Genomic DNA, 27,189 nt, shown 5'->3' with positions numbered 1-27,189 from the left:
GCTCGGAAGCTCACCCACCACGCAAGCCAACTTCTCTTCAAACAACTCATGAGCAGAGCTTCTGGGTCACTGCCAAAGCCATGCCAGGTCAAGGGCCACTGACCCCCAGGAGCCCCAAGTTGGCTTCCCTCACGTCTTCACGGTTCCTCATGGCCACAAACAGGCTGCCAGGGACCAGCATTTTTACGACACATAATGTTGCCCAGTCACCCATCGACATTCTACCTTTATTGGGTTTCCAGGGAAACAGAGCTAGAAAGTTAGCGCAAGGTCTGATTCTCATGCATCAAGGGACAGGATTGCCAGTTATCTGCAGAAAGCAGCTGTTGTCACCAGATGGCTTTGTAGACAAGCAAATATACGTGTTCTTCCCCTTTCCTATTATTGTTTTGTACAGACAGCAGCATACCACACACTCTCTCTTGACTCTTTTTCATTTTTAATTTTTTCTTTTAAAATATATTGGATAAACAGAGAATGTGGTCCATCCACACAGTGGAATATTATTTAGCCGTGTCAGGGAATCCTGACACCGGCTACAACATGGGTGATCCTTGAGGACATTCACTAAGTGAAATAAGCCAGACACAAAAGGACAAATACTCTGTGATTCCACTTACATGAGCTCTCTAGATTCATCAGATTCATAGAGACAGAAAGTAGGATGATGGTCTCCAGGGGCTGGGGAGTGGGATGGGGAGAGAGTGTTTAATGTGGACAGAGTTTCCGTTTGGGAAGATGAACAAGTTCTAAAGATAGATGGTGGGGATGGCTGTATAATGATGTGAATGTGCTTCATGCCAATGACCTGTACACTTAAAAATGCTTAAGATGGGAAATTTTGTTAGGTGTGTTTACCACAATTTAAAAATTTTTTAAATATGAATTGGAAGTCATTTCATACCAATATTTTATCACTTAATTTTGCATTTTCCTTTATACTCCTGCCTCCTATATCAGGCATCAGGAATCTCTGGTCTGTTTGGCAAACTCTGCCTGTTTTTGGAAATCAAGTTTAATTGGAGGACGACAAGGGCCAGTCATCTGTATTGTCCGTGGCCATTTCCATGCTATGACGGCAGAGTGAAGTAGTAGCGACAAGACCATCTGGGCAGAAAAGCCCAAAATATTTACCGTCAGTTCTTGATAAACACATGTTCTACATTCTTTTTTTTTTTTTGGCCGCGCCTTGAGGCTTGCAGGATCTTAGTTCCCCGACCAGGGATTGAACCCCGGCCCCGGCAGTGAAAGTGTGGAGTCCAAACCACTGGACCACCAGGGAATTCCCTACCTTCTTTTTTTTTTTTTTTAAAGTCACATCAGGACTCAAACGCAAAGGCAGACACCCCAAACCAGCTGGTTTTTCCTCGTCAGGCTGGAGCAGAATTCCAACCAGGACAGAGCCACTCCAGCTCTGCCCACAGCCTAAATTCTGCTGCCAGATACATCGTTTGCACACTGGCTCCATTTCACCCAAGGGCCTCTCTCGAGGGCGTTCATGGCTTCCTCAAGCTGAAACACGTTCCACTGGAGTGGACCATCCACTTTGTCCAGAGCTTGTGCAAGGAAGAGCCGTGAGCCACGACCTTGGTGAGGCCCCAGAATTCCAGAACCTTCAGTGGAAACGTGGCTTTGCTTACTTGCTCCATGTATGGGATTCAAGATCCATCTGGACCAAGCATGGTTTCTGGCAGCCACGCCTGGATCTGGAACACCTCGGGAACTTTCACCTACAGGGAGATACCTTTCTGTTCTGACAGAATGCCTCCAAACCAATCACACTCTGACCTAAGCTAGAGCTAACAAAGTCCGTGTTCTACATTCTAAAGACAGCGTTCAGCATTTGTAAAGCTTTTTTAGTAGGGAAAAACATTCATTCCTTTATGAGTTTTTAGTAGTTAAGGTGTTATTTTTTTTTTTTAAGATGTTATTGATAGCCTCAGAGAGAATCAAAATTTCCCTTCTCGTTACAGACTTACTATTTTACTTACTGCATTAGTTCATTTTCTGCTGCCTGTGTTAATATAAACCTCTTTATTTCTTACAGGAAATACAAGGAAAGAGAGGACATGTTACACCTGGAACACTCTTGGTAAGATAGGATTATGGGCAAGCGTTCATCTTCTATGTCTGCCTCTGTGTTACTTCATGTCGCTTTCTCAGAATGCACTGATAGCAAACGGATCTTTCTCTATTAGTAATTGATCACTGCCCTCCTGAGGGTTCACGATTAATATACATGTGCCGTGCACCCTTTCCTGGGAGGTACTCCCCGGCAGCTACGGAAGGAATTCCATCTCGCTCTTCCCAATCCAGCCGTGCATCAAGCCTTGCCATGGGGCAGGTGTCTGGTTTTCCGGGAAGCCCAGGACGCAAATTCCACCAGATTCAGATTTCCATCTTTATTTCATGCTGCTGCTGGGGATTGGAACCCCATTGTCCTGCTATTTATCTGTGTGCCCAGGGTGGCATCCAAAGAATGAGTTGTTTTTAACTTTAAAAAAAAAAAAGAAAGAGAGAGAAAAAAATCAAATGCCTAAGAGGTGTATTCAAACTCTTCTGAAATGGGATGATAATATCAAAGTCCCCTAAAATAGCGACCCCAACTTCCCACTTACAGAAGTAGTGTAAATAAGATGGAAAGCAGCGTGAGGCCTTGTTGGGCAGCTTGTTTTTCAGGAGCTGGCTGGCTCTGACAGTCGGTGTGCTTCTGGATTTGAAGCTCTCAGCTTGCAGCAGTCTATCTGGTTCCCGTCCAAATATCCTTCTTCTGATGGCAGACGATCTCGGCATCGGAGATGTCGGCTGCTATGGCAACAACACCATAAGGCAAGGACCAGAGAATTGCTCATCTGACACCCCGGTGCAGAGGCCACTGATATCGCATCTGACCCTTGGTGTGTGCAATTCCAACTATAACAGAATTGTACACACATCCTTTCTTTGAACGCCCTTGATCCTGCCTTCTTCCCACACCTGCACTAACCCCAGCTCAAATGCATCCTGTGTATGAATAATCGTTTCACTGTTAAGTATGATCTCCATCAGCACAGCCTCTGGTGGACAATGGTTTTTAAATCCTTGCTCTTGCCTGTAAGCCAAAGACCAATATCAGGTTTACCTCACTCTCCAACCTCCATCCATCAAACCAAATCCACCCACTCACACATGATTTCAATGCTCCCGGATCAAAATCTCTGCTTCAGATAAGTCCCTGCCCTCCTCACCCCGAGATAAGACATGCACATCTCCCATTGCTAGTTCACCTATCGTAAGATAAACCCACCCCATCAGCGTGGTCCCTTTCTCCTTGTCCTTGAGTACCAGCACAGGCCCTACCCTGAAGCTGCATCTGAATCCCACCCTCACGTACCACCGACAGTGTGTTGGTAGCGTGGAGTCAAATCTTCCAGTTAGGATTAGCGTGTCCACACAGCTGTGCTTAAAATGCGTAACCAACAAGGACCTACCGTAGAGCACAGGGGGCTCCGCTCAATACTCTGTAACGACGTAAATGGGAAAAGAATGTGAAACAGCATAGATGCATGTCTGTGGATAGCTGAGTCACTGTGCTGTAGCCCTGAAACTAACGCAACATGGCTCATTCACTCCACGCTAACATAAAATAAAAAGTGAAAAAAAAAAAAGACTGTGAGTCCTAAGTGAGAAGTCACTCTGGAGTCTCAATTCTGGATCTTCTATCGTATCTGCCTCAGCACCAGTAGTATAATTGTGGAAACCTGGTAAATAATAATGCAGTGGATATTTCTTTGACGTTTCAGAAGACATTTGAAGTTTTTCCACTGCCTTTTTAAAAATTATTAATTGTTATTGGACTATAGTTGCTTTACAATGTTGTGTTAGTTTCTGCAGTATAACAAAGTGAATCAGTTATAGGTATACCTACAGCCACTCTTTTTCAGGTTTCCTTCCCATTTAGGTCACCACAGAGCATTGAGTAGAGTTCCCTGTGCGATACAGTAGTTCTCATTAGTTACCTATTTTATATATAATAGTGTGTCTATGTCCATCCCATTATCCCAATTCATCCCACCCCCCTTCCCCCCGCCCAGTATCCATACGTTCGTTCTCAACATCTGTGTCTCTATTTCTGCTTTGCAAAGAAGTTCATCTGTACCATTTTTCTAGATTACACATAGAAAAGATATTATACGGTATTTGTTTTTCTCTGTCTGACTTACTTCACTCTGTATTACAGTCTCTAGGTCCATCCACGGCTCTGCAAAGCCGTTGTCTTTTGGTCATTCCTAAGAACGCGTGCATGTGTTCATTGGTGACCGGCAGGTTTTCTGTTAAGTAGGATGTCACTATGCTTATGGAGAAAGCCTGTGTGTTTGTTTGCTGAGGAATAAAGCAGTTAATGTTTCCGTCTGTAGGACGCCGAACATTGACGGCCTTGCCGCGGATGGCTTGATGCTCACGCAGCACATTGCTGCTGCTTCCGTGTGCACACCAAGCAGAGCTGCTTTCCTAACAGGCAGATACCCTCTCCGATCAGGTTTGTCCTTCCTCCTGTCTAACCACACAGTGGACAGGCACATGTTCTTTTTCACTAATCATGTGTGGATTCTCCAGCACAGTGGGAAGAGAGTGCTCTAAGTCCCCCATATTTTTGACCATCAGATTGGAGTCAGTAAGAGCTATAGATAATGAGGTGACACCGGTAGAACCTGGTGCATTTGATTGTCTCCTGTGATATGGATAACCGTATAAGGCAGGCATTGGTGAACATTTTCTCTAAAGGGCAAGATATTAAATACTTTCATCTTTGTGGGCCATATAGCCTGTGATACAACTACACAACTCTACTGTTGTAGCTTGAAAGCATCTACAGACCTTACATACATAAATGAGCATGGCTGTGTTCTGATAAAACTTTATTTATGAGCACTGATATTTAAATCGCATATAGTTTCATATGCTATGAAACATACTACTTCTTATTTTTTCCCCAACCATTAAATAAAACGTACAAAACCATTCTCCACCTACAGGCGTTAGGCAAACAGGTGGTAGGCAGCATTTGCCCCAGGGGGGCATAGCTTTTCAGCCCCTAGTATAACATACATAATAATCTACCCCGAGGGATATTAAGGGACCTAACAGGCAATATCATGACTCTGGTTGTGCAAAAGTTTAAGTAACTAAATATGTTTAATCTGAAGAAGAAGAGATAGGGGTCTCCGAAGATTGTTTTCAAATCTCTGCTGGCCCCGTGGAAAAGGAATTTCTTTTGCTCTCTGTGGCCCCAAGAAAAAGTTCTGAGACCTCGGAATGATTTTAAAGAGGGAAACACGTCGACAGAATATTTCTCCCATTCCACCACAGGGGCTCCAAAATCATCCTCTTTTGCCTTAAAAGTCATGCAGATCTTTTGTTATAAAGTTCTGGGGTTTTTGTTTGGTTGGTTTTTGGTTTGGGTTTTGGTTTTAGTTTTGTTTTTTGGGGGGTTTTTGGTTTGTTTTCTTTTGTTTCTTTGTGTTTTTTTTTTGGCTTTTTTGTTTTCGTTTGTTTTTGGGGGGTTTGGGGTTTTTTGGTTTTTGGTTTTGGGGTTTTGGGGTTTTTTAATTTGTTTTTCAGAGGGGTTTTGAGGGTTTTTTTGGTTTTTTGTTTGTCTGTTTTGGCTTTGTTCTGTTTTTTCCTCCCAATCTTCTATCTCCCTGGGGATTTGGGTAGAAAGTAGACTAAAAGTTTGAAAGTCTGTATGATGTCCTTCTGCCCTTTGACCCTGAGGCTGACTCCTGGGAGTAGGGACAGACTTCAGACCCTGTATCAGTCAGAGTTCTCCAGAGAAATAGAACCAACAGGACCTGTCTATCTATCTATCTATCTACCTATCTATGTATCTATCTATCATCTATCTATCATCTATCTGTCGATCATCTATCTATCATCTATCTATCTATCCATCTATCATCTATCCATCCATCTATCATCTATCTATCATCTATCTATCATCTATCTACCTATCTATCTATCCATCTATCATCTATCTATCATTGATCTATCAATCTATCAGCTATTTATTTAGGATCTACCATCTCTGTCTCTTACTCTGTAAAGAGATTTATTTTAAGGAACTGGCTAGTGTGACTGTGTGGTTGGCAAGTCCAGAATCCTCAGGGCAGGACATTAGGCTGGAGACGCAGGTGGCGTCTGGTATTGCAGTCTTGAAGCAGAATCCCTTCTGTGTCTGGAAACCTCAGCTTTTGTCCTGGAGACCTCCAACGGATTGGGTGAGGCCACCCACCTGCACGGGGGTCACTTCCTTTAGTTGAAGCCGACTGATTGCAGATGTTAACCAAATCTACAAAAGACTTTCACAGCAACACCTAGACCCATGGCTTAGTGTTTGCATGACTGGGGACCGTACCCTGGTCAAGTTGACCCATCAAAGTGACCCACAGAGACCCTCCTATATATAGTTCTCTGGAACCTACTCAGGGAAGAATAAATCCTGGACAACATAAGCTGAAACACCCCAACTTTCTTTGTCCTGACCAAGAACTATTTGGTTTTCACTAGCCTTCATTGAACCGACGCATTCTTGAGATTTTGGAAAATCTCAGAATTCTCCACATTCCCAAAGCATGATCACTGAGAACTTCATTCGCTCTTTGAACCAAGTGGATCCTCTCTGATCAGACTGAGCTGCAGTCATCAAAAAGGTCTAGGAGGCAAACAGCATCTTCTGAATCTTTGGTTCTCAACTGTACACTGCAGAGCTTTATAAAAATATTGAACCTACATTTTTAAATGATTGGGTAGAGGTCCTGAATCTATCAGGGTCAGGATGAATTATATCCGTGGTTCCCTGCCTTTTCAGCACATTAGAATCATTTGTGGGGGGACCTTTTAACCATTCCAAATTCCACCCCAGACCAACTAATATCACAATCTCTGCGGTGATATGATAACCAGGTGTCAGGATATTTTAGAAACCCCTCCCATGATTCCAATGTGCAGACCAGTTTGAGAAGCACCGGATTCCATCAAGAGTTTAGTGAAATCATAAAATCATTTTTAATTCTGTTTTCCTTTTCATTTAATTCTCTTTCGGTTTATAACCTTCACATAGCAGGACCGTAAGTCTTCTCACTAACATTTTCAATTAATGAATCATTTCCTTTGCTGACAAAAATAAAACCTATGAGGCCAACCCAAGTTGGAAGAAAATTTTCAACTGAATTTTGAATAATGGAGATTTCCACCAAATGTTCTAAGTTAAAGTGATAATAATGAGGATACAAATCGATGTCTGATTGTAACATTTCTTTAAAAACGATTGATCAAAGGTATGGTGTCCAGTAATGGTTATCGTGTTCTTCAGTGGACGGGCGTATCTGGAGGACTTCCGCCAAATGAAACAACTTTTGCAAAAATATTGAAAGATAAAGGCTATGCCACTGGACTTATAGGTATGGACATTTTCTAAGTATTAAGCACATTACTTTTTTTTAACATCTTTATTAGAGTATAATTGCTTTACAATGGTGTGTTAGTTTCTGCTGTATAACAAAGTGAATCAGCTATGCATATACATGTATCCCCATATGTCCTCCCTCTTGTGTCTCCCTCCCACTCTCCCTATCCCACCCCTCTAGGTGGTCACAAAGCACTGAGCTGATCTCCCTGGAGCACATTACTTTTATAGGGAGTTTATAGTCAAGTAAGAAGTTTGGAAATGAAATAGTTGGGACACAGTGGGATTTCTCACTGGACAGAAAGCCCACGCATGCTGGAATCATGTTACTACCCACATTGCTTCGTGCAAAGCAGATGCTCAAGAAATATCAGCTTAATGACATATTTGGCATTTCATACAATTTCCTGAGGCACCATGATTTAAAAAATTAGAAGTTTTGGGGTGGAGGGATAGATTGGGAGGTTGGGATTGACATATACACACTGCTGTATTTAAAATAGACAACCAACAAGGACCTACTGTAGAGCACAGGGAACTCTGCTCAGTGTTATGTAACAACCTAAATGGGAGAAGAATTTGAAAAAGAAGAGATACATGTATATGTATAACGGAGTCACTTTGCTGTACACCTGAAACTAATACCACATAGTTAATCAACTGTACTCCAATATAAAGTAAAAATTAAAAACAAAAATAAAAATACAACTGCAAATCATCTACAAGACAGCTTTGGTGGCATCACAGGTGTGACAGTAACAAGTTTTCCACAGAATGCAAAATCCAGTTCCAAGCTCCCCACTGCAACCCACATGGAATTCTAAACTAGGTGACAAACAATAAGAATCAGGCAACTCACAGATATTTTAAACGATAATCAGGTGTAGAAAGATTTCAACTATATGCCAGTTCTGACTTTTTACTCAATACAATGAAGAGTTTTATGAGCAATCCTTTCCTGAGGTATCTGATCATACGAAGTCACGATAAAAGCAAAAATAAATCCATTAATGATCTTTCAAAACATTAGCATGTTTTTTCTAATTTTACCAAATTACCAAAAATTTTCATAATGCTGTCTTTCCCCATTTCCTGCCTAGAAATGTGACTACACAGCTTAGAACCTTCCTCTCTGCTTCCATAAGGAGCAGGCTTATCTTTCTATACGTCAACAAACCACTTACGTCATGTGTAGAATGAATTAAAATTAGGGACGGCAGTTTCTTGAAAGGGGCCCAAGGAGTCATGATCATTATCGTGTTACAGTAATAAATTTTGCTAACAGTCTCCTTTGTTGATCAGAAAGAGCAAAGCTAACTCTTTAGCTCTTTGAATATAGAATCCAATAGATTCGTGGATATTGCTCGGGAAATCACATGAGGTTTTCTGGGTGATGGACCCCATTGGGCTGCTGAGAAGGTACACAGAGCGTATCAACACTGCGGCAGTGACAGCACGGAAGCTAATCACCTTCCACTGATTGAACACGACAGGTGGGGTCTGCAAAACCTGTCACCCACCACCACCCCGACTATGATTATAACGAATTAGCAAAGGGACGGAGAATTCTGAAGTCAGGAAATCTTTCGCTCACGCTGGTCACATCAGATGGAGTTTTCTAGAGCAGTGTGACCACTGTGTGCCTTGATTATTGCTCTCCTGTAGACAGTCTCAAAGTCAGGTGGAGTCGACTGAATAAGGGTCACCAAAGATAGCAGGTCCTAAATGCTGGAACCTGCAAATATAACCTTACATAGGAAAAAAGGGTCTTTGCAGATGTGATTAAGTGAAGGATCTTGAGATGAGGAGATGATCCTGGATTATCCAGGTTTCCTTATATACAAGGACAAGGGTCCTTTCAAGGGGGAGACAGACACATATCTGACTACAAAGAGGAGATAGTGAGACCATTGAGGCAGAGACGGGAGGGATGCGGCCACAAGGTCCTCATCCCCTTGAAGTGACCTGGCCGGGCTGTGGTACAAACAACAGCAAACACTACCCCCACGTCCTCTACATCCCCGCCTCATCCCACCACCCAGCAGAGAGCCTAGAACTTGGCAAGCACACCATACCTACTCCCCCAGGGATGATCGGACCGTTGTCACGTGTGCATACTTCTTGCCTTTCAGGAAAATGGCATCTGGGTCTCAACTGTGAATCCTCCGATGATTACTGCCACCACCCGCTCAGCCATGGCTTTGACCATTTCTACGGAATGCCGTTTTCCATGATGGGAGACTGTGAGCCCTGGGAAATGTCTGAAAAGCGCGCAGGCTTGGAGCGTAAACTCAACGTCTGCTCGCATGTCATGGCGTTGGCCGCCTTTACGCTCGCCGTTGGGAAACTCACCCGCCTGGTAGCGGGCTCCTGGATGCTGGTCATCTGCTCAGCCATCGTGGCCCTCCTGTTCTTCACGACCTCCTATTTCGTGGGTGCCCTGATCATTCACGCGGACTGCTTTCTGATGCGAAACCACTGCATCACCGAGCAACCCATGTGCCTTCAAAGGACGACAGCTCTTATGCTCAAGGAGGTCTCATCCTTTGTCCAAAGGTGAGTGTCAAAGGTGGCTTCAGGAGGAAAATGAATTCGGAATCTGCTTCTTCTCTAATGGGTACTGGCGTGGTGAAATGGTCCCAGCTCAGAAAGACATTTTTTGGTAAAATGGGGCATAAATGATGTTCCCTGGAACTCAACTGGATCCATTGAAACAACTGACCAGTCAGCTGAAATTTGTTGCTGTTCCCTCTTATTTTAGAGGCAGACCAGGGAATTCCCTGGGGGTCCAGTGGTTAGGACTCTGAGCTCCCACTGCAGGGGGCACGGGTTCAATCCCTGGTCCGCAAGCCACGTGGCATGGCTAAAAAAAAAAAAAAAAAAAGAGCCAGTCCAATTCTTTGAGTACCCCTGGTTACCACAGGGGTGGTATCTAATGAACATATGAAACTGAATCATCTGTAGGTTTTGCAATAAATTCTAAGTATTTTTAAAGCTCTGTCATCAGGACCAAGTGGTCCTGTGGCTAACTTCAGCCTGGATGTAAATGTGAGTGACAGTGACAAAGAGACTTACCAGGCCAGACCAGGAGGGACCCAATGAAAAGCTACACCAAACAGAGGCCACTTCGTGCTCCCCAAAGGGGTTCCAGTAAAGTGGGTGACTCCATGGAACCCCAGCTTACTTGGGTGGTGATCATGTTCTGGAACATTCTTAGAGAGTTCTTGATGGAATTGCCAAATATGGGTCAGGTCTGAAGGGAATACTTTGCTTTCAAATTAAAACAAGCTAACCTGATGTGTCCTAATTAAGTCTAAGAGCTTCACCTTTGCTTCTGTCCTTTAAGGGTATAGATTAGACCACAAAGATCAGGTGAAGACAGGGGAAGATAAGGAATTGTCTAGATTGGGGAGAATCAACTTGAGATTAATAACCTCATATACATCATTTTGAAAGTGTGTTTTTTCATGACTATTCCACATCCTAAACTTCATTGCATAAGAGCAGTTGTAAAGAAAACTGAATGTGCAAATCACTTATTCTTTCAGCTAAGTTTGAAATAGAAAAATATACTGAAATAACAATAAAATAAAAGTCAGACCAGATGGCATCCCGGTATTCTATTTTACTTTCAGTCATCCGAAGTCCATAGAGTTGGAAAACGATAATCAGGAAGAAAAAGACGTATAAAATCGGTGTGGAGGGAATTCCCTGGGGGTCCAGTGGTTAGGACTCTGAGCTCCCACTGCAGGGGGCACGGGTTCGATCCCTGGTCGGGAAGCTGAGATCCCACATGCCGCGGCATGGCCAAAAAATAAAACATTAGTGTGGACTTTTCAATAGACTTTAGAAGGAAGAAAGTCATCACACTGAAGATTCTCAGACACAGGAACGTGGTGCCGTGGAACAGATCTACGCATTTGCTTCTGGTGGGTAGAGCAGCAAAGTCACGTATCTGAGTAAGGACGTGACAATGGAGATTTGTATTTAGCAGCTGTAGGAGCTCAATCTCAGGTTGACCGAAAAATAACTCCCATCACATTGTATGTACTTTCAGAAACAAGCAAGGACCTTTCCTCCTCTTCGTGTCCTTTCTACACGTGCACACCCCCCTTATCACTACCGAGAACTTCCGAGGGAGAAGTCCCCATGGGCTGTACGGGGACAACATAGAAGAGATGGATTGGATGGTGGGTAGGTACCTGTTCCAGGTGAGGAAGTGACGGTTCCTCGTCCAGAAACTGCAGGAGGGAAGGATGTAAAGCATGAGAAGACCAGACTGCTTACGGTTACCGATAGGAGAGGCATCCTTTGAACGTCGAGGGTCCTCCTCACTCTTGTGTTTTATTTCTCTTTCTTGGATGGGTTGATTTTCTCTTCTCCCCCCAGGAGAATGTACAACGCCTGTGGGTTGGGACTGCCTTGCCTTCTTCTCCCACTGCATCCCCTGGGTTTAGAACAGTGCCAGGTGCGAAAAAGTGCACATTTCCTGACTGAGTCAGCGCTTGAATGCCTGTGTGGGCGTGGATGCAGCCACTTGGCTGATTCTCCGACAAGGGCTCGGTACCCCTGGGTTTCCATGGTGATGCGCTGCAGAGTAATCACCCTCAGAGATTTTAGAGAAAATGTACCTTAAAGAATCTTTTCACAACATCATCTTGGATGATGTATGATTCATCATACTGTAAAAAGAATCTTTTCACAACATCATCTTGGAGTAAAAAGTATGATTTCGGTCAACTGTTGGGGAAAATGAGAAAAATTGGAAGACAGTTGTGCAATTACTCATGTCAAATCTCTTCCCCGGAGGGCCCGGCCCCATTCCCTTCGAGACAAATTCACTCATCTTTGGGTAGAAAAGATTAAGAATGACTGGAAAATATAGGCTGTTTTAGGTGATGTCAAACATTGAGTGTTTAAAATGGAATTTCCAACACCACAATTTGGGAAAAAATATTTTAAACGAATAAATGTACAGATGTATGTAATCGAATAAGTATTGAATGATAAAGACTGAAAATTTACAGTACAGGGTTAAGACCCCGTAAGTTCATCACGATAAGGAACTCTTCACGAGATACATTTAGAGAATCTTTTCTTTTTTTAAAAATTTTTATTGGAATGTAGTTGATTCACAATGTTGTGTTAGCTTCTGCTATACAGCACAGTGAATCAGTTATACATCTACATATATCCCCTCTTTTTTAGATTCTTTTCCCATGTAGGCCATTACAGAGTATTGAGTAGAGTTCCCTGTGCTACACAGTAGGTCCTTATTAGTTATCTATTTTATATATAGTAGTGTGTATATGTCAATCCCAATCTCCCAGTTTATCCCTCCCCCTGCCTTCCCTCCCCCCGCCTTGGTAACCATAAGTCTGTTTTCTACATCTGTGACTCTATTTCTGGTTTGTAAATAGGTTCATTTGTATCATTTTCTTTTTAGATTCCACATATATAATATTTGTCTTTCTTCTTACTCACTTCACTTACTATGATAATCTCTAGGTCCATCCATGTTGCTGCAAATGGCATTATTTCATTCTTTTTTATGGCTGAGTAATATTCCATTGTATATATGTACCACATCTTCTTTATCCATTCCTCTCTCGATGGACACTTAGGTTGCTTCCATGTCCTGGCTATTGTGAATAGTGCTGCTGTGAACATTGGGGTGCATGTATCTTTTTTGAATTATAGTTCCGTCTGGGTATATGCCCAGGAGTGGGATTGCTGGGTCATATGGTAACTCTATTTTTAGTTTTTTGAGGAACCTCCATACTGTTCTCCATAGTGGCTGAACCAGTTTACACTCCCACCAACAGTGCAGGAGGGTTCCCTTTTCTCCACACCCTCTCCAGCATTTATTGTTTGTAGATTTTTTTGATGATGGCCATTCTGACTGGTGTGAGATGATACTCATTTTAGTTTTGATTTGCATTTCTCTAGTAATTAGCGATGTTGAGCATCTTTTCATGTGCCTATTGTCCACGAAGAATCTTTTCAGTGTCTCCCCTTTCTCTCTGTCCCAATTTAAAACTCAGTCAAGCAACTGAATGATACATTTTTTTTAACAAAAATCATTTAGAATGTAGGTTGGTGGAGCTCAGATTATTAGGGCAGGGAAACTCTTCTGTCTGACACTATAATGCTGGACACAAGACATTGCACGTTTATCAAAACCCACAGAATGCACAACACAAAGAGTGAACCCTAATGTAAACTATAGACTTTAGTTAATAACAGTGTATCAATATTGACTTATCAATTATAACATTGTTCAGCTAATCTATAAACCTAAAACTGTTGTAAAAGCCAAAATCTATTAATGAAGGGGGAGGAAAATCAATAGGGATACAAATTTTAAAATCCTTGTCCAAAAGAAAGCAACTAAAGAGGAAGAAATGGTCAAAGTACAGACGGAACAAAGAGAAAAAAAATTAAAAGCAAAACACAAACAAACAAAAAGAAGCAATATGGTTGATTTAAAACTAATCGTATAGAGACTTCCCTGGTGGTCCCCTGGTTAGGACTCCATGCTTCCACTTCAGGAGGCCCAGGTTCAATCCCTGGTCGGGGAACTAAGATCCCACAAGCCGCAGCATGGCCAAAAAAAAAAAAAAATGCAGACCTGGTCAGACTGTATAAAAAAGCAACACCCAAACACCAAAGAAATACACTCATTTTAAAAAATCTGTAACTTTTAACCAACCACCTTCACCCATTTTTTCCCACCCCTCACCCTCACCTGCAGTAGCCACCAATCTGTTTTCTCTTTCTGTAGGTGTGGCTTTTTGGATCCCACATATAAGTGAGATCACACAGCATTTGTCTTTCTCTGTCTGACATATTGCACTGAGCACAATGCCCTCAGGGTCCACGCATGTTGCTGCAAATGGCAGGATTTCCTTCTTTCTCAAGGCTGGATAATAGTCCGTTGAATGTCTACACCACATTTTCTTTATTCATTCATCCATCGATAGACACTTGGGTTGCTTCCATGTCTTGGCTATTGTGAATACTGCTGCTATGAACATGGGGGTGCAGATATTTTGTATGTGACTCTAAGAAACTTAGAACTGCCACTGAAAACTCTTCTTCATCCATGTACAAATGCCTTTATCAGTGGCCTTCCTAGCCTATCCTGCTCCCTATCCTTTTTTCTCTGTAATCTTCTTTTGCCTCACTTTTAAGGGCTCACGACGTTGTCCTATGCAGCATGTACACTTGTAGCTTTCCTGAAACTTTTTGGAAACAGGATTGGGCACGCACAAAGACATTTATCAATCTTAGATCAAGGATGCTTAGAATAACACAGTTATATTACTGCTTACTCCCATTATGCTTTAATACTAAAGACTCATTTTAATGAAGCGTTCCAAAATCTGGTTTAAGAGTTTCTTCTATTCTGACTGGCACAAACGCATCTATTCTTTGCAGGGCAGATCCTTGATACTTTGGACACGGAAGGTTTGACCAATAGTACCCTCGTTTATTTTACGTCGGATCACGGGGGTTCCTTAGAGGCTCAGTTTGGAAACAATCAATATGGTGGCTGGAATGGGATATATAAAGGTAAGGGTGAGACGTTCCCAGATCCATGAGGACTGTCTTTATCTCTTCCCAGTAATTCCCAACCCTTGCTCTGGAATGGGAGTTTACAAAGCAAAGTCACAAAAACCAAAGGAACCCAAATGATTGTTGTGGTCAACAGAATAATGTCCCCAAAGATATCCATGTCCTGACCCCCGTGTGGTGGAAAACCAACACCAAGATTAATAAATAAAACAAAATCTATGCTCTGCCAGGGAGGAATGAAATGTCATCATGTAATTAAAGAGGGAGGGAGAGAAAGAGAGATTTAAAACAAATGGAAAGGTTAAACCACCCGGGTAAGCAACCACTTTGGATTTTCAATCACATTCTTTCCTGTTCATGTTTGAACACAGGTGGCAAAGGCATGGGCGGCTGGGAAGGTGGGATCCGGGTCCCGGGGATACTCCGGTGGCCCGGGGTGCTGCCCGCTGGCCGCGTGATCCACGAGCCCACCAGCCTGATGGATGTCTTCCCCACTGTGGTCCAGCTGGGGGGTGGCCAGGTGCCCCATGACAGGTACAGAGCAGCCCAAAGAAGGCAGTTGCGTTTTGTGTAGAGCCAACATGTATGTCAAACATCACTGTCACTTTCGTTTGGCATAAAACATCCGTGAGATCAGTATCTGGAAAAACGCTCATCATTCTCTGCTGGGATCCAATGTCTGCTTCATTTTATGCACAAAATGTCCTTCTCTTCTCCTCAGTCTTAAGTGGAGCCATTTGATTTTAAGGATGCTTGTCACTGAAATGCATCAATGAATTTACTAACGATTCATCACAAGTGATTCCTTTTGATGTAGCGTGGTAGGAACTTTTCATGATCCCAGTTTTTCTTATTTATTTATTTATTTATTATTTTATTTATTTATTTTTGGCTGTGTTGGGTCTTCGTTGCTGCACGCGGGCTTTCTCTAGTTGTGGCGAGCGGGGGCTACTCTCCTTTATGGTGCGTGGGCTTCTCATTGCGGTGGCTTCTCTTGTTGCAGAGCATGGGCCCTGGGCACGCGGGCTCAGCAGTTGTGGCTCGCGGGCTCAGTAGTCGTGGCTTGTGGGCTTAGTTGCTCCGCGGCACGTGGGATCTTCCCGGACCAGGGCTCGAACCCGTGTCCCCTGCATTGGCAGGCAGATTCTTAACCACTGCACCACCAGGGAAGCCCGATTCCAGTTTTTCTTCCTTTAAAAATTATAGAAAATTTGGGAGGAATAGAAAGAAAATAAAATTATTTCATAAACTTGACAACGTATAGATGAATACATAATTAAGTTATATGATACCTATATACTATATATATTTAGATATATTTTATATATATTTTTTATATATTTGTATAAAATATGTCAGTATATATCTATAGATATATATGTACATATCTATATATGTTTAGACACTTTATGCATGGACAAAAATTTTAATGGCTTTACAGTATTCTTTCAACTAACCTCTTACAGGTGGACATTAGCCCTGTTCTTTTTTGAAAAAAAACTGGCTTTGTCATTTTACTGCCTGTCATAATTATCTTCTTAGTAAAAATCCCTGGAAGTTGAATTCCTGGGTCAAAGTGTATGGGCATTTACTAAATCTCTTGATACATTTTGTCAAATTGTTCCCTAGGAATTGCTACTGGCCATATGTGAGAGTATCTATTTTTAAAATAATAGAACTAAAATCAATTTAATTTATACATGTAATTTATTTATTATATATATAAACGACACATACAGTATGTGTGTATGCACATATACATATATATGTGTGTTTTCATTTCCATTGCTTTATCAGCAGAGATGTTGAATATTACAGACCTATAGTTTACATTCTCCTGTTTTCTCTTTTCTTACATTGAATATCATGTCTCTGGTTGATTTTCTTTTCTCCTAATTGGCTGCTGATTTTTAATATTAATTTATAATATCTCATTTGTTTTAAAAATAAAAATTTGTCCATCATGTATATCACAAATGTGTTTTGCTAGAAGATAAAATTCAGCTATATATTGTTGCTTGGTTTTATTTATATATACATTTATATATATTTATACACACACATATGTAAACATATGTGTGTATGTGTATATGAATACACGTTTGGAAATGATATATATTGTGTATATACATAGTGTCTATATATATGTGCTATATATATGGTGTGTCTATGCGGTATGCATATATTTTATGTATATATGGTGGGTATATATATCACATATCTATGGTATATGTATATGGTATGTGTATATGTATATATATTGTATATACAGTATATATAATATATAGTGTATATATTGAATATATAATACATATATTGTGTATATATTATATATTGCATATATATTGTATATATGTATATTTGTGTATAATGATATATATTGTGTATATAATGTATATATATTTTTATATAATAATGTATATATGTACACTATATATGCATATATATTTCTTTTATTATATATATTTATGAAATGATTCCAGGTCTTGTTGAAGAATACCGCATATTCTATAACGACTTAAAGCTCAAATCAATATAAAACCAAGCAGGTGTTTCCATTTTGTTCACCTATTTGTGCCTTCAGAATAAGGCTGGGTGGACCATTACTTCAGCCGAGCAAGCTGGACCCTCCAAGATCTTTTAGCCAAAGGCGCTGTGTGCAGGCGGATGGTATGCTGACTGCCCCAGGGCTGCCCTGGGCTTGTTAAGGCTCACGCCCCCCTTCCAGCAGCCCCGCCCTGAGTCCCTGTGTTCCTGCCTGTAGGGTGATTGACGGCCGGGACCTGCTGCCCTTGCTGCTGGGGACAGCCCAGCACTCGGGCCACGAGTTCCTGATGCACTACTGCGAGAGCTTCCTGCACGCAGCCCGGTGGCACCAACGGGACGGTGAGTAGCCTGCATGAAGGACTCACGTCTTGGCCTCCGTTCTCATTTTCTGCTTCTTTATGGCTTGCATTTCCACACGAGCTCCTTTATTTCCTTCTTGGCGGTATTTTTCTTCTGACGCCGGCAACGTCCTTTAGCAGTCGATCATCCTGTGGTGATCGGAAGGGAATTCTATGGTTTAGCCTATGGCTATGGCTTTCCTGTCCCCCAGCCCCATGAGGTGAGGTGCAACTTTTATCATCACACACACACACTTGTACACACACAGGTGTTCCAACCTGATTCTAACCTTTCTAGTCTGTCCTCTTGATGTGCATTTGCTTTCCATGTGTCCTAACTTCATGACACCATCTCATATCTGTTATATTAATGATAACTTTGTAAAACAAGCAGTGACATGTTTAGTGAATAATTTTTGCATCTCAAACTTTTCTGGGCTGTTTTGGCCCAACGGTCCTTTCAAAAGAATTGTAAAATCATTTGCAAGTATTTTTTTTTAATCCCACAGGAATATCAGTGGCCATTGTCTTCAACGTATAAATGATTTTGGGGGGAAAGTAGTATCTTTACAATATCAAGTTTTCCCAAACTGAGGCATGTTATGTCTCTGCACTTCTTATTTAACAACTATTCGTTTTACCAAGTACTTTATTCCCTTACCAAGTCATTTCATTGTATTTTAATTGCTTCCATATTTATAGCTAGATTCTCCATCATGGTCTGACTGGAGTTGCTTGAGGTTTTCTGTTTCTATGAATCTGATTCTATGAATTTTTTTAAATCCAGCTCTTGGATTTACTAAACAACTGTATTTTTAAATTTTCTAACTGCTTGAGTTCTGCCTCCACCTTGGTCTGTGATAACAGACTTTCAGCTCTTTGAGTTTCTTCTCTTTTCTTCATTTCTGTTTCCCTTTCTATTATTCTGCCTTGCCCTGACATTTTCTCTCTTTTTTGTGGATTTGCCTTAAGGACTTGGTTTTCTTCCAGGGTTTGGGAAGGCTGATAGACCTCTTGCAATTCAACTCACACTTTTTTCTTTATGCCTCTAAACCATTCTCTGGACATGTCCAGTTGTCTGAAACAAGAATAAAAGGATACCTTTTGGAATCTCCCTTATTTGAGGAAGTTACCAATAGATTTTTAAAAAATCTACCTCCTTTTCCTGTCCATCCTTTTCAGTAGTATCATCATCTGGGATGATTTTTATTGCTACATTTTTGGGTTTTTAAGAATTACATATCATAGATTTCCTCTTTTAAGATTTTTTTAAAAAACTTTCATTCAGGGAGTTCCCTGGAAGTCCAGGGGTTAAGACTCCGTGCTTCCACTGCAGAGGGGGACGGGTTCAATCCCTGATTGGGGAACTCAGATCCTGCATACCATGGGGCGTGGCAAAAAAAACACAAACTTTCATTCAATTACCTAGCACAATCTACAACTATTTATGCTTACAGATAATTTTTATTGCTACATTTTTGCTTTTTTAAACTTACATACTATAGATTTCCCCTTTTACAATTTTTTAAAAAACTTTCATTCAATTGCACAGTTCAGTCTACCAGCATTTATGCTTAGGGATGATTTCTATTGCTACGCTTTTGATTTTTTTAAGTCGCATACTATAGATTTCCCTTTTTAAGGGTTTTTGTAAACTTTCCTTCAGTTCCACAGCCCAACCTTCAAGCGCTGCGGTGAGTGGCACCGATACCTGGGATCAACGTCCGTCCTCTTTTCCTTTACCCAGTGGCTGCCCCATTACTGAACCTCTCTTCTCTCAGTTATTGGGCAAATATCTCAATTTTTTTTCAAGGTAGATAGAGAATGTGTTCCTACTTTCTTTTTTTTTTTTTAACTTTTTGTTTTTCGGCCATGCCACGTGCCATGTGGGATCTTAGTTCCCCAACCAGGGATCGAACCCGTGCCCCCTGAATTGGGAGCGTGGAGCCCTAACCACTGGACCGCCAGGGAAGCCCCCTGTTCCTACTTGCCATGTCTCTTCGAAGGCCCCCTCATCGGCCTCGCCAGGTCCACTCTTCATCCCACTCCCATTGTCCACTTGGCCCTCCATGAAAACCTTTCCAGGACCACCCACCATACCGATTCCTCCCTGTGACGTGAGCCAGCCCCTCCCCTTCTCTGGAACAAGAGCTCTGACCCTAGGAGCCCCCAGTCACCAAGCTCCAGCAGAACCATGCCCTGTGATTCTAGAACCTGCAGTTACTGCCTCAGGGCCCTTGCACGACCCGTCCCTGCCATCGAGAACATCCTCAGAAGGCTGACCATCCTCCGTTCTTGACCTTCACGTCCCGCCTCCACTATTACCCCACCCTGCACCTTGCACACACACAAACCTCCGCGTCCAGCTTCCATCACCTGGACCGCTTGTATTTTCTTCCAGGCATTCGGCACTCTTGGCAGTTTTCTCATTTCTGGTGTTTATTTACCACTCTCTGGCCTGAGCCCCTCCCTAGGACTCTGTGTGTCTTCTCTCTGCACTCATTTGCTGAACAATGAAAACAATCACGGACATTGAATGAGTGTCCGCCCGATGCCAATGAACTCATTTTACCCTGAAAACCCCAGCAGATGACAATTCCTGTCCCCAGTTCACAGGTGACAGAACTGACACTTGTTAAGACAACAGGTCGTAGGGCTTCCCTGGGGGTCCTCTGGTTAAGGCTCCACGCTCCCAATGCAGGGGGCCCGGAGTTCCATCCCTGGTCAGGGAACTAGATCCCACATGCCACAGCTAAGACCCAGCGCAGCCAAATAAATAAATGAATTAATTAAAAAAAAAAAAGACAACAGGTCACCATAAATGCTTAGAAGGGAACAGAAGCCAGAGATTTTAATCGTGGTCCCATAAAAACACCAACCCACAGTGGTGCCAGCCTGGGAACCAGGGCTCGGGCAGGGAAATCTGGTGGCTGTTGGGACGAAGGGAACGGGATGCCCGTCTGAGCACAGGTCTTGGTTGCCCACACTTGCTGGCTGCACGGGGATCCCTGGCCTCATCCTCCTCTCCTGCCCAGGTCCCAGGAGCAGCCCCAGCACTGCCCCGCCCCCCTCCCTGGTCTCTGGTCCTGCTCCAGGATCCAAGGGAACCCTCCCGCCTGGTCCTGGAAGAGGCACGGCCACCAGAGTCCCTCTCACTGCCCTCTGGTTGCACGTGTGGCTTCCCCAGACTTGCTGCCCTGCGAGGATGCCGGGGGTGCCAGAGGGAGAGCGGGGGGCCTCCTTCCCCAAGCAGCAGGAAGCCGCAGGGCTCAGGCTGTGCGGTTCTGGGTCTGACCCGCGGCCGGGGGGCAATGCTGGTGTGAGGACAGCCTCAGCCTCTCCTTCCATTTGGTCAAAATCGCTTCCTGAGGCTGAGCTAGGTCTGGTGCCAGCTGACCTCTAGTTAATAAGTCTTCTCAGACGCTGGAGGATGTCTGTTACAGATGCGTGCTGCTCTCTCCCCCCCTTCTTTTCTTCCTTCTTTCCTTCTTTCCCTCCTTCCTTCCCTTCCTTCCCACCTTCCTTTCCTTCCTCCCCTCCTTCCTTCCTTCCTCCCCTCCTTCCTTCCTTCCTCCCCTCCTTCCTTCCCTCCTTCCTTCCCTCCTTCCCTCCTTTTCTTGGTGGAACCTTCACAGCTAGAGAGAAGCTCGGGAAAAACATCACTGAGAACAGCTACTGCCCTCTTAAACCTCAGAGAATTCACTTAGGAAACCACTGACCAGACAAGTAATTCATTCTTTTTCGTAAACAGCTCTGTGGCGCTGTCATTCACCATCTTAGCTCGGGCTGCCAGAACAAAATACCACAGACCAGGGAGCTTAAAATAACGCACACTGATTTCTCACAGTTCTAGAGGCTGGAAGTATGAGATCAAGGTGCCAGCACGGTCTGGTTCTAGGGAGGACTCTCTTCTGGGTCAGATTCGGCCACCCTCTCCCTGTGTCCTCATGTTGGGGAGAGAGAGCTCTGGCCTCTTCCTCTTCTTATAAGGACACGAATCCCATCCTGGGGGCCCCACCTTCACAACCTCGTCTAACCCTAATCACCTCCCAAGGCTCTATCTCTTAATCCCATCACGTTGGCGCTCAAGGCCTCCACAATGAATTTGGGGTTGAAGGGGGGGAGGACACACAGACATTCAGTCCATCACATTCACATAACCATAAAATTCACCCTTTTCAAATGTAAAAATTGAGTGACATTTAGCACATTCACACTGGATGCAAACCTCACCGTCATCTAGCTCTATAACATTTTCATCACCTCCAAAATGAAACTGCAAACCCATTAAATAATCACTCCCCCTCCCCCTCCCCCAGCCCCTGGTAACCATGAACCCACTTTCTGTGTCTGTGGATTTGCCTGTCCTGGACGTTTCCCATAAACGGAATCACACACTGTGTGTCCTTCTGTGTCTGGCTTCTCTCACTGAGCATCGTGTGTTGAAGGTCCATCCACGTGGTAGCCTGTGTCAGAGCTTCACTCCTTTTCATGGCTGCATAATATTCCACTGTGTGGACAGACCCCATGCTGTGTGTCCATCCATCACTTGAGGGACACTTGGGCTGCTTCCAGCCCCTGGCACTTGTGAATCACCCAGCTCTCCAGCAATGTGTCCTGTTTCTCCATGCCAACCCTCCCCAATTCTTGTCCTTCCTCCAGGAGGGGCAGTGTGGAAAGTCCACTACGTGACCCCGATGTTCCACCCAGACGGAGCCAGTGCCTGCTACGGGAGAGGGGTCTGCCCATGCTCTGGGGACAAAGTAGCCCATCATGACCCACCGTTGCTGTTTGACCTCTCGAGAGACCCTTCCGAGGCTCACGCCCTCACGCCAGACACGGAGTCCTCATTCCATCAGGTGGTGGAGAGGATCACAAAGGCCGTGGAGGACCATCGCCGGACGCTCAGCCCGGTTCCACTGCAGCTGGACATGCCGAACAACATCTGGAAGCCGTGGCTCCAGCCCTGCTGTGGTCGGTTCCCCCTCTGCTGGTGCGATCGGGAAACTGACCCATAATAGCCGCCCACCCAGGAAAACTAGGTCCCTGCTCCCTGGAGATCGTCGTTGGGGTCAAAATAAAATGGCCTGACTTCAAGCTGTCTGCTTGTGTGGGGCTGAATCGTTTCACCAGCTCTAAGGAGAAAGTGTTACCGAACTCAGGTTCAGCTTCTCGCCGCTCAGGAATACAATACTAAATTGGTACAAATGAACTTATGTACAAAACAGAAATAGATGAATTTATGTACAAAACAGAAATAGAGTCACAGACACAGAAAACAATCTTATGGTTACCAGGGGGGAAAGGGGGTGGAGGGATAAATTGGGAGATTGGGATCTACATATACACACCACTATATATAAAATAGATAACTAATAAAGACCTGCTGTAGAGCACAGGGAACTCTACTCAATACTCTGTAATAACCTATATGGGAAAAGAATCTTAAAAAGGGTGGATATATGTATATGTATAACTGACTCACTTTGCTGTACACCTGAAACTAACACAACATTGTAAATTAACTATACTCCAATTTAAAAAATTAAATTATTTTAAAAAAAGAATCAATACTGAGAGACAAGTGTTGGGTGAAAAGAAAGATAGCTTTATTGAGGAAGCCATCAATCCTGGGGAGAAGGTGGATTCATGTCCCAAAGAACCAACTCCCAACCCCCCAAGTTTTGCTCGGAGATTATACAGGGGAAAGAAGAAAAGTGTTACGTGCTGAGGAGAGGGATTGTGGGTGTATGATCAGCTCGTGGGCATTCTTCTGATTGGCTGCTTGTGAGGTAATCGGGAGCCCACATCATCAACCATCTGATTCCAGCCGATTTGGGGGTCTACATGCTTGTGGGCAGCATGCAGTTAACTTCTTCCACCTGGTGGGGATTTCAGTGTCTGCAAAACAGCTCAAAGGATATGGCTCAGAATACGATCTACAGCCCTTGAGGAGGAACTAAATGTCGTTGACTCTGTTTAATGGCTCAACTATTATTATTTTCTCTTGTTTAACTATTTTCCTTTGTTTCTGTATTTTCTCATTTCCCTGATTAAATTTTTTCTTTGGCTAAACTTTTTCTCCAGCTAAGAGGAAGGTGGAGGCCATGGGGGGAGGGGCAGTGGTCTGTCCTGGAAAGGCCCCATGGGGTCCTGCTCGGTTACAAAAGGGACGGGAAGAAGTAGTAACATAGAATCGCCAGGAAGTAAAATGCACCATTTAGGGGCTGCCGAGACCACACTACAGGCAGGTCAAGAGTGGAGTTCTTCCTGCCACCTGGGGGAGGCTGCCCTGTCCCCAGAAAGAGCTCAGATCCCAACAGAAGATGTTTCTATGTAACACAGATTTCCAGATAATTGTCAGGTGGGGACCAAAGGTAATAACTGTCCCTGGTTAAGATGTGGCTGGGACCAATGCACAGAATGTAGGTGTATCATTTTCAACATTGACAAGGTCGTACCGTGTTTCAAACTGGGACTATTTTCAAGCAATGATCCTTGGTGAACAAATGCCCCAGTGACCCGGGGGAACCCAGAATTTGGGAGGCGTGCTGGGTATGCAATGTCCTACCCTCTCTATTTTGAGAGATCACTATGAGATTGGGCTCCCTTGCCCGCTGGCTTTGCACTGGACCAGCCCAGGACGAGACAGCAGCAGGAGGGAGGAGAATGAGGGGGGAATTTTATTCCAGGCACCCCCTACCCAATCTCCTCTCTGTCCATGCGTGCACACACACACACACACACACACACACACACACACACACACCCCTAGTACCAGCTAGGGCTGCCATAACGAAGTTCCACAAACGGGGGTCTTAAACATCAGACATTTATCCTCATCCCGGAGGCTGGAAGCGCAAGATCCAGGTGTGGGCAGTGGTTCCTCCTGAGGCCTCTCTCCTTGGCGTGTTTAGCCAACACTGAGCCAGAGCTTTTGGCCAGCTGTGCCTGCATCCCTGGCCCACTGAGCCACCTCTGGGCCACTTAATAGGAGCTGTGCTCTGTCACCTCCCTCCCAGACCCGTCCACACCCTTGGACCCGTCCACACCCTTGTCCCTGATACTTCGAAGCCACTACAGTCTTTGCATTCCTCAAAGTGAATTCAGACCCATAAGATCAAGGCCAGACCCCAGGACTGTTACCCGAAAACTGGGGTCGCCTCTTGGTGGTTGTGCAGCCAAAAGACATAACCAAGCCAAAATCAGGAGAAGGATTTATCATTTGCAGCAAGTAGGGAGAACACAGGGGACCTTTCCCAAAGCAGTGTTTCCCGAACAGCAGAACTGGGGAAGCTTTACTCTCAGGGTACATGCATATTCATGAGGGGGTTTGATTGAAGTCACAGGGTCAGAAAAGGTCTATATCATCCTCCTCCTTTAGGTCCCAGTGGATCTGGTGGTTGAGGCTTCAGAATAATCTTCACCACTGAAACAGAACTGGGAGACTTTACCACTGGTTTGTTATCTTTGCTATTGTTCCTTCTCTTGCCTGATAACAGTTTGCTCCTTGGTTCCCTTAAGATCATTAATGACCATTAGAGAAATGCAAATCAAAACTACAATGAGGTTATAACCTCACGGTCAGAATGGGCATCAGCAAAAAATCTACAAACAATAAATGCTGGAGAAGGTGTGGAGAAAAGGGAACCCTCCTACACTGTTGGTGGGAATGTTAAGCTGGTGCAGTTACTATGGAGAACAGGATGGAGGTTCCTCGAGAAACTAAAAATAGAGCTACCATATGATCCAGCAATCCCACTCCTGGGCATATAGCCAGAGAAAACCATAATTCAAAATGAGACATGTACCCCGCCAATGTTCATAGCAGCACCATTTACAATAGCCAGGACATGGAAGCAACCTAAATGTCTATCAACAGAAGAACGGACAAAGAAGACGTGGTACATATATACAATGGAGTATTACTCAGCCATAAAAAAGAACGAAATTGTGCTATTTGCAGAGACATGGATGGACCTAGAGACTGTAATACAAAGTGAAGCAAGTCGGAAAGAGAAAAACAAATGTGGAATCTAGAAAAAAGATACAGATGAACTTATTTACAAAGCAGAAAGAGAGACACAGATGTAGAGAACAAACATGGATACCAAGGGGGAAAGGGGGGTGTGGGATGAATTGGGAGATTGGGATGGACATATATACACTATTGATACTATGTATAAAATAGATAACTAATGAGAACCTACTGTAGAGCACAGGGAACTCAGTGCTCTCTGGTGACCTAAATGGGAAGGAAATCCAGAAAAGAGTGGATATATGTATACGTAAAACTGATTCACTTTGCTGTACAGCAGAAACTAACACAACACTGTAAAGCAGCTATACTCCAATAAAAATTAATTAAAAAAAAATCATTCATTACCAAGACCTGTTCAAGGGCAAGCATGGTGGCCAGGCTTAGATCCCAAAATGGCTCAGGCCAAAAATGGCTTCTCTTATGTCAACAAAGCCATGCCTGGTTCCTTCTTACCTGCTTATGCAACCTCCCCCAAATACTACTTCTCGGGGCAGCAGCTCCCTGGCCCCCATCCCTCTTTGCCATTCCAAAACCCTCAGGACAGCCTGTATTTTGTTAGGGTACTTGGCCCAAGTGTCCCCAGGGCTCCTGTTCTGCACATTTTTGGGGAATCTTGACTGCCTCCAATGTAGAATTTCTTCAACGGATCAGATCTGGTCTCCACCCTTGCCAAACTCCATGCAAAGCTACTCCTGGGCTCCTGGCTTCCTGCCCCTCCCTCCAAGCCTCAATCTGTGTGGTATTTCCCCAGAAGTCCTCCACTGATAAAAGCGCCTGTAGAATCATCAATAACCTAGGACAAAGAGTGAAGCAATAAACAACGCCCAAGAATGAATCCAGCTAAAGCCATCACCCCGTCAAAAACAAGCCAACTAAATCTACCCATGAAAAGGCAAAAGTCTCTGCTCCAAACAGAATCTCCAGCCCCATTTCTGGAAATTCCAACACCCCGTTACGCCCCAGGCTTTTGGTTAACACGGATTTCCAATCACCATCTGGTAAACATGCAGAAATGAGTTGAAAAGGTAAAAAGAAAAGAACTGGCGGGCAGCTCATGGGGAGGGGGATCTGGAATTGACCACCAGGCAAACTCTCACCGGCCCGCAAACAGACGCACACACAGAAAGTCGGCTGAGGGTCCAGCGAGGCCAACACATTTAAACGCCTCTCCCCTTGGCCATAGAGTAGAAGTCCGGCATCCTGGACCCTCGTGAGTCTGGATTCACATCCTGGTGGCCAGC

The 27,189-nt window shown here is 43.8% G+C and overlaps 1 protein-coding gene and 2 long non-coding RNA genes across 4 annotated transcripts in view; 1 reads left to right on the top strand and 2 right to left on the bottom strand.

Annotated features, from left to right (window-relative positions):
* Window positions 1-23,982, top strand: part of LOC309652447 (arylsulfatase L-like) — a 27,164-nt gene extending 3,182 nt beyond the window's left edge. Inside the window, exons 2-11 of the mRNA XM_082446246.1 lie at window positions 2,048-2,092; window positions 2,668-2,829; window positions 4,398-4,519; window positions 7,317-7,439; window positions 9,577-10,000; window positions 11,502-11,638; window positions 14,885-15,019; window positions 15,394-15,556; window positions 17,787-17,908; window positions 22,570-23,982. Of these exons, the coding sequence (XP_082302372.1) occupies window positions 2,070-2,092; window positions 2,668-2,829; window positions 4,398-4,519; window positions 7,317-7,439; window positions 9,577-10,000; window positions 11,502-11,638; window positions 14,885-15,019; window positions 15,394-15,556; window positions 17,787-17,908; window positions 22,570-22,925 (1,767 nt within the window). The 5' untranslated portion in view covers window positions 2,048-2,069 and the 3' untranslated portion in view covers window positions 22,926-23,982. The remainder of the gene's footprint in view (window positions 1-2,047; window positions 2,093-2,667; window positions 2,830-4,397; window positions 4,520-7,316; window positions 7,440-9,576; window positions 10,001-11,501; window positions 11,639-14,884; window positions 15,020-15,393; window positions 15,557-17,786; window positions 17,909-22,569) is intronic.
* LOC309652466 overlaps window positions 1-27,189 on the bottom strand; it is a 66,530-nt gene that overhangs the window by 38,690 nt on the left and 651 nt on the right. For both annotated transcript variants that reach the window (XR_014258721.1, XR_014258722.1), the window contains exon 2: window positions 23,434-27,189. This is a non-coding gene — a long non-coding RNA (uncharacterized lncRNA). The remainder of the gene's footprint in view (window positions 1-23,433) is intronic.
* On the bottom strand, window positions 11,050-14,877 carry LOC309652478. The gene is made up of 2 exons (XR_014258742.1): window positions 11,647-14,877; window positions 11,050-11,399 (listed from the first exon to the last, which is right to left on the bottom strand). It is a non-coding gene; the product is annotated as an uncharacterized lncRNA (long non-coding RNA).

This window comes from Balaenoptera physalus (genome assembly GCF_965194825.1).
Source record: "Balaenoptera physalus genome assembly, chromosome: X".
Lineage (NCBI taxonomy): Eukaryota > Metazoa > Chordata > Mammalia > Artiodactyla > Balaenopteridae > Balaenoptera > Balaenoptera physalus.
This window is presented reverse-complemented; position numbering and strand designations above follow the sequence as displayed.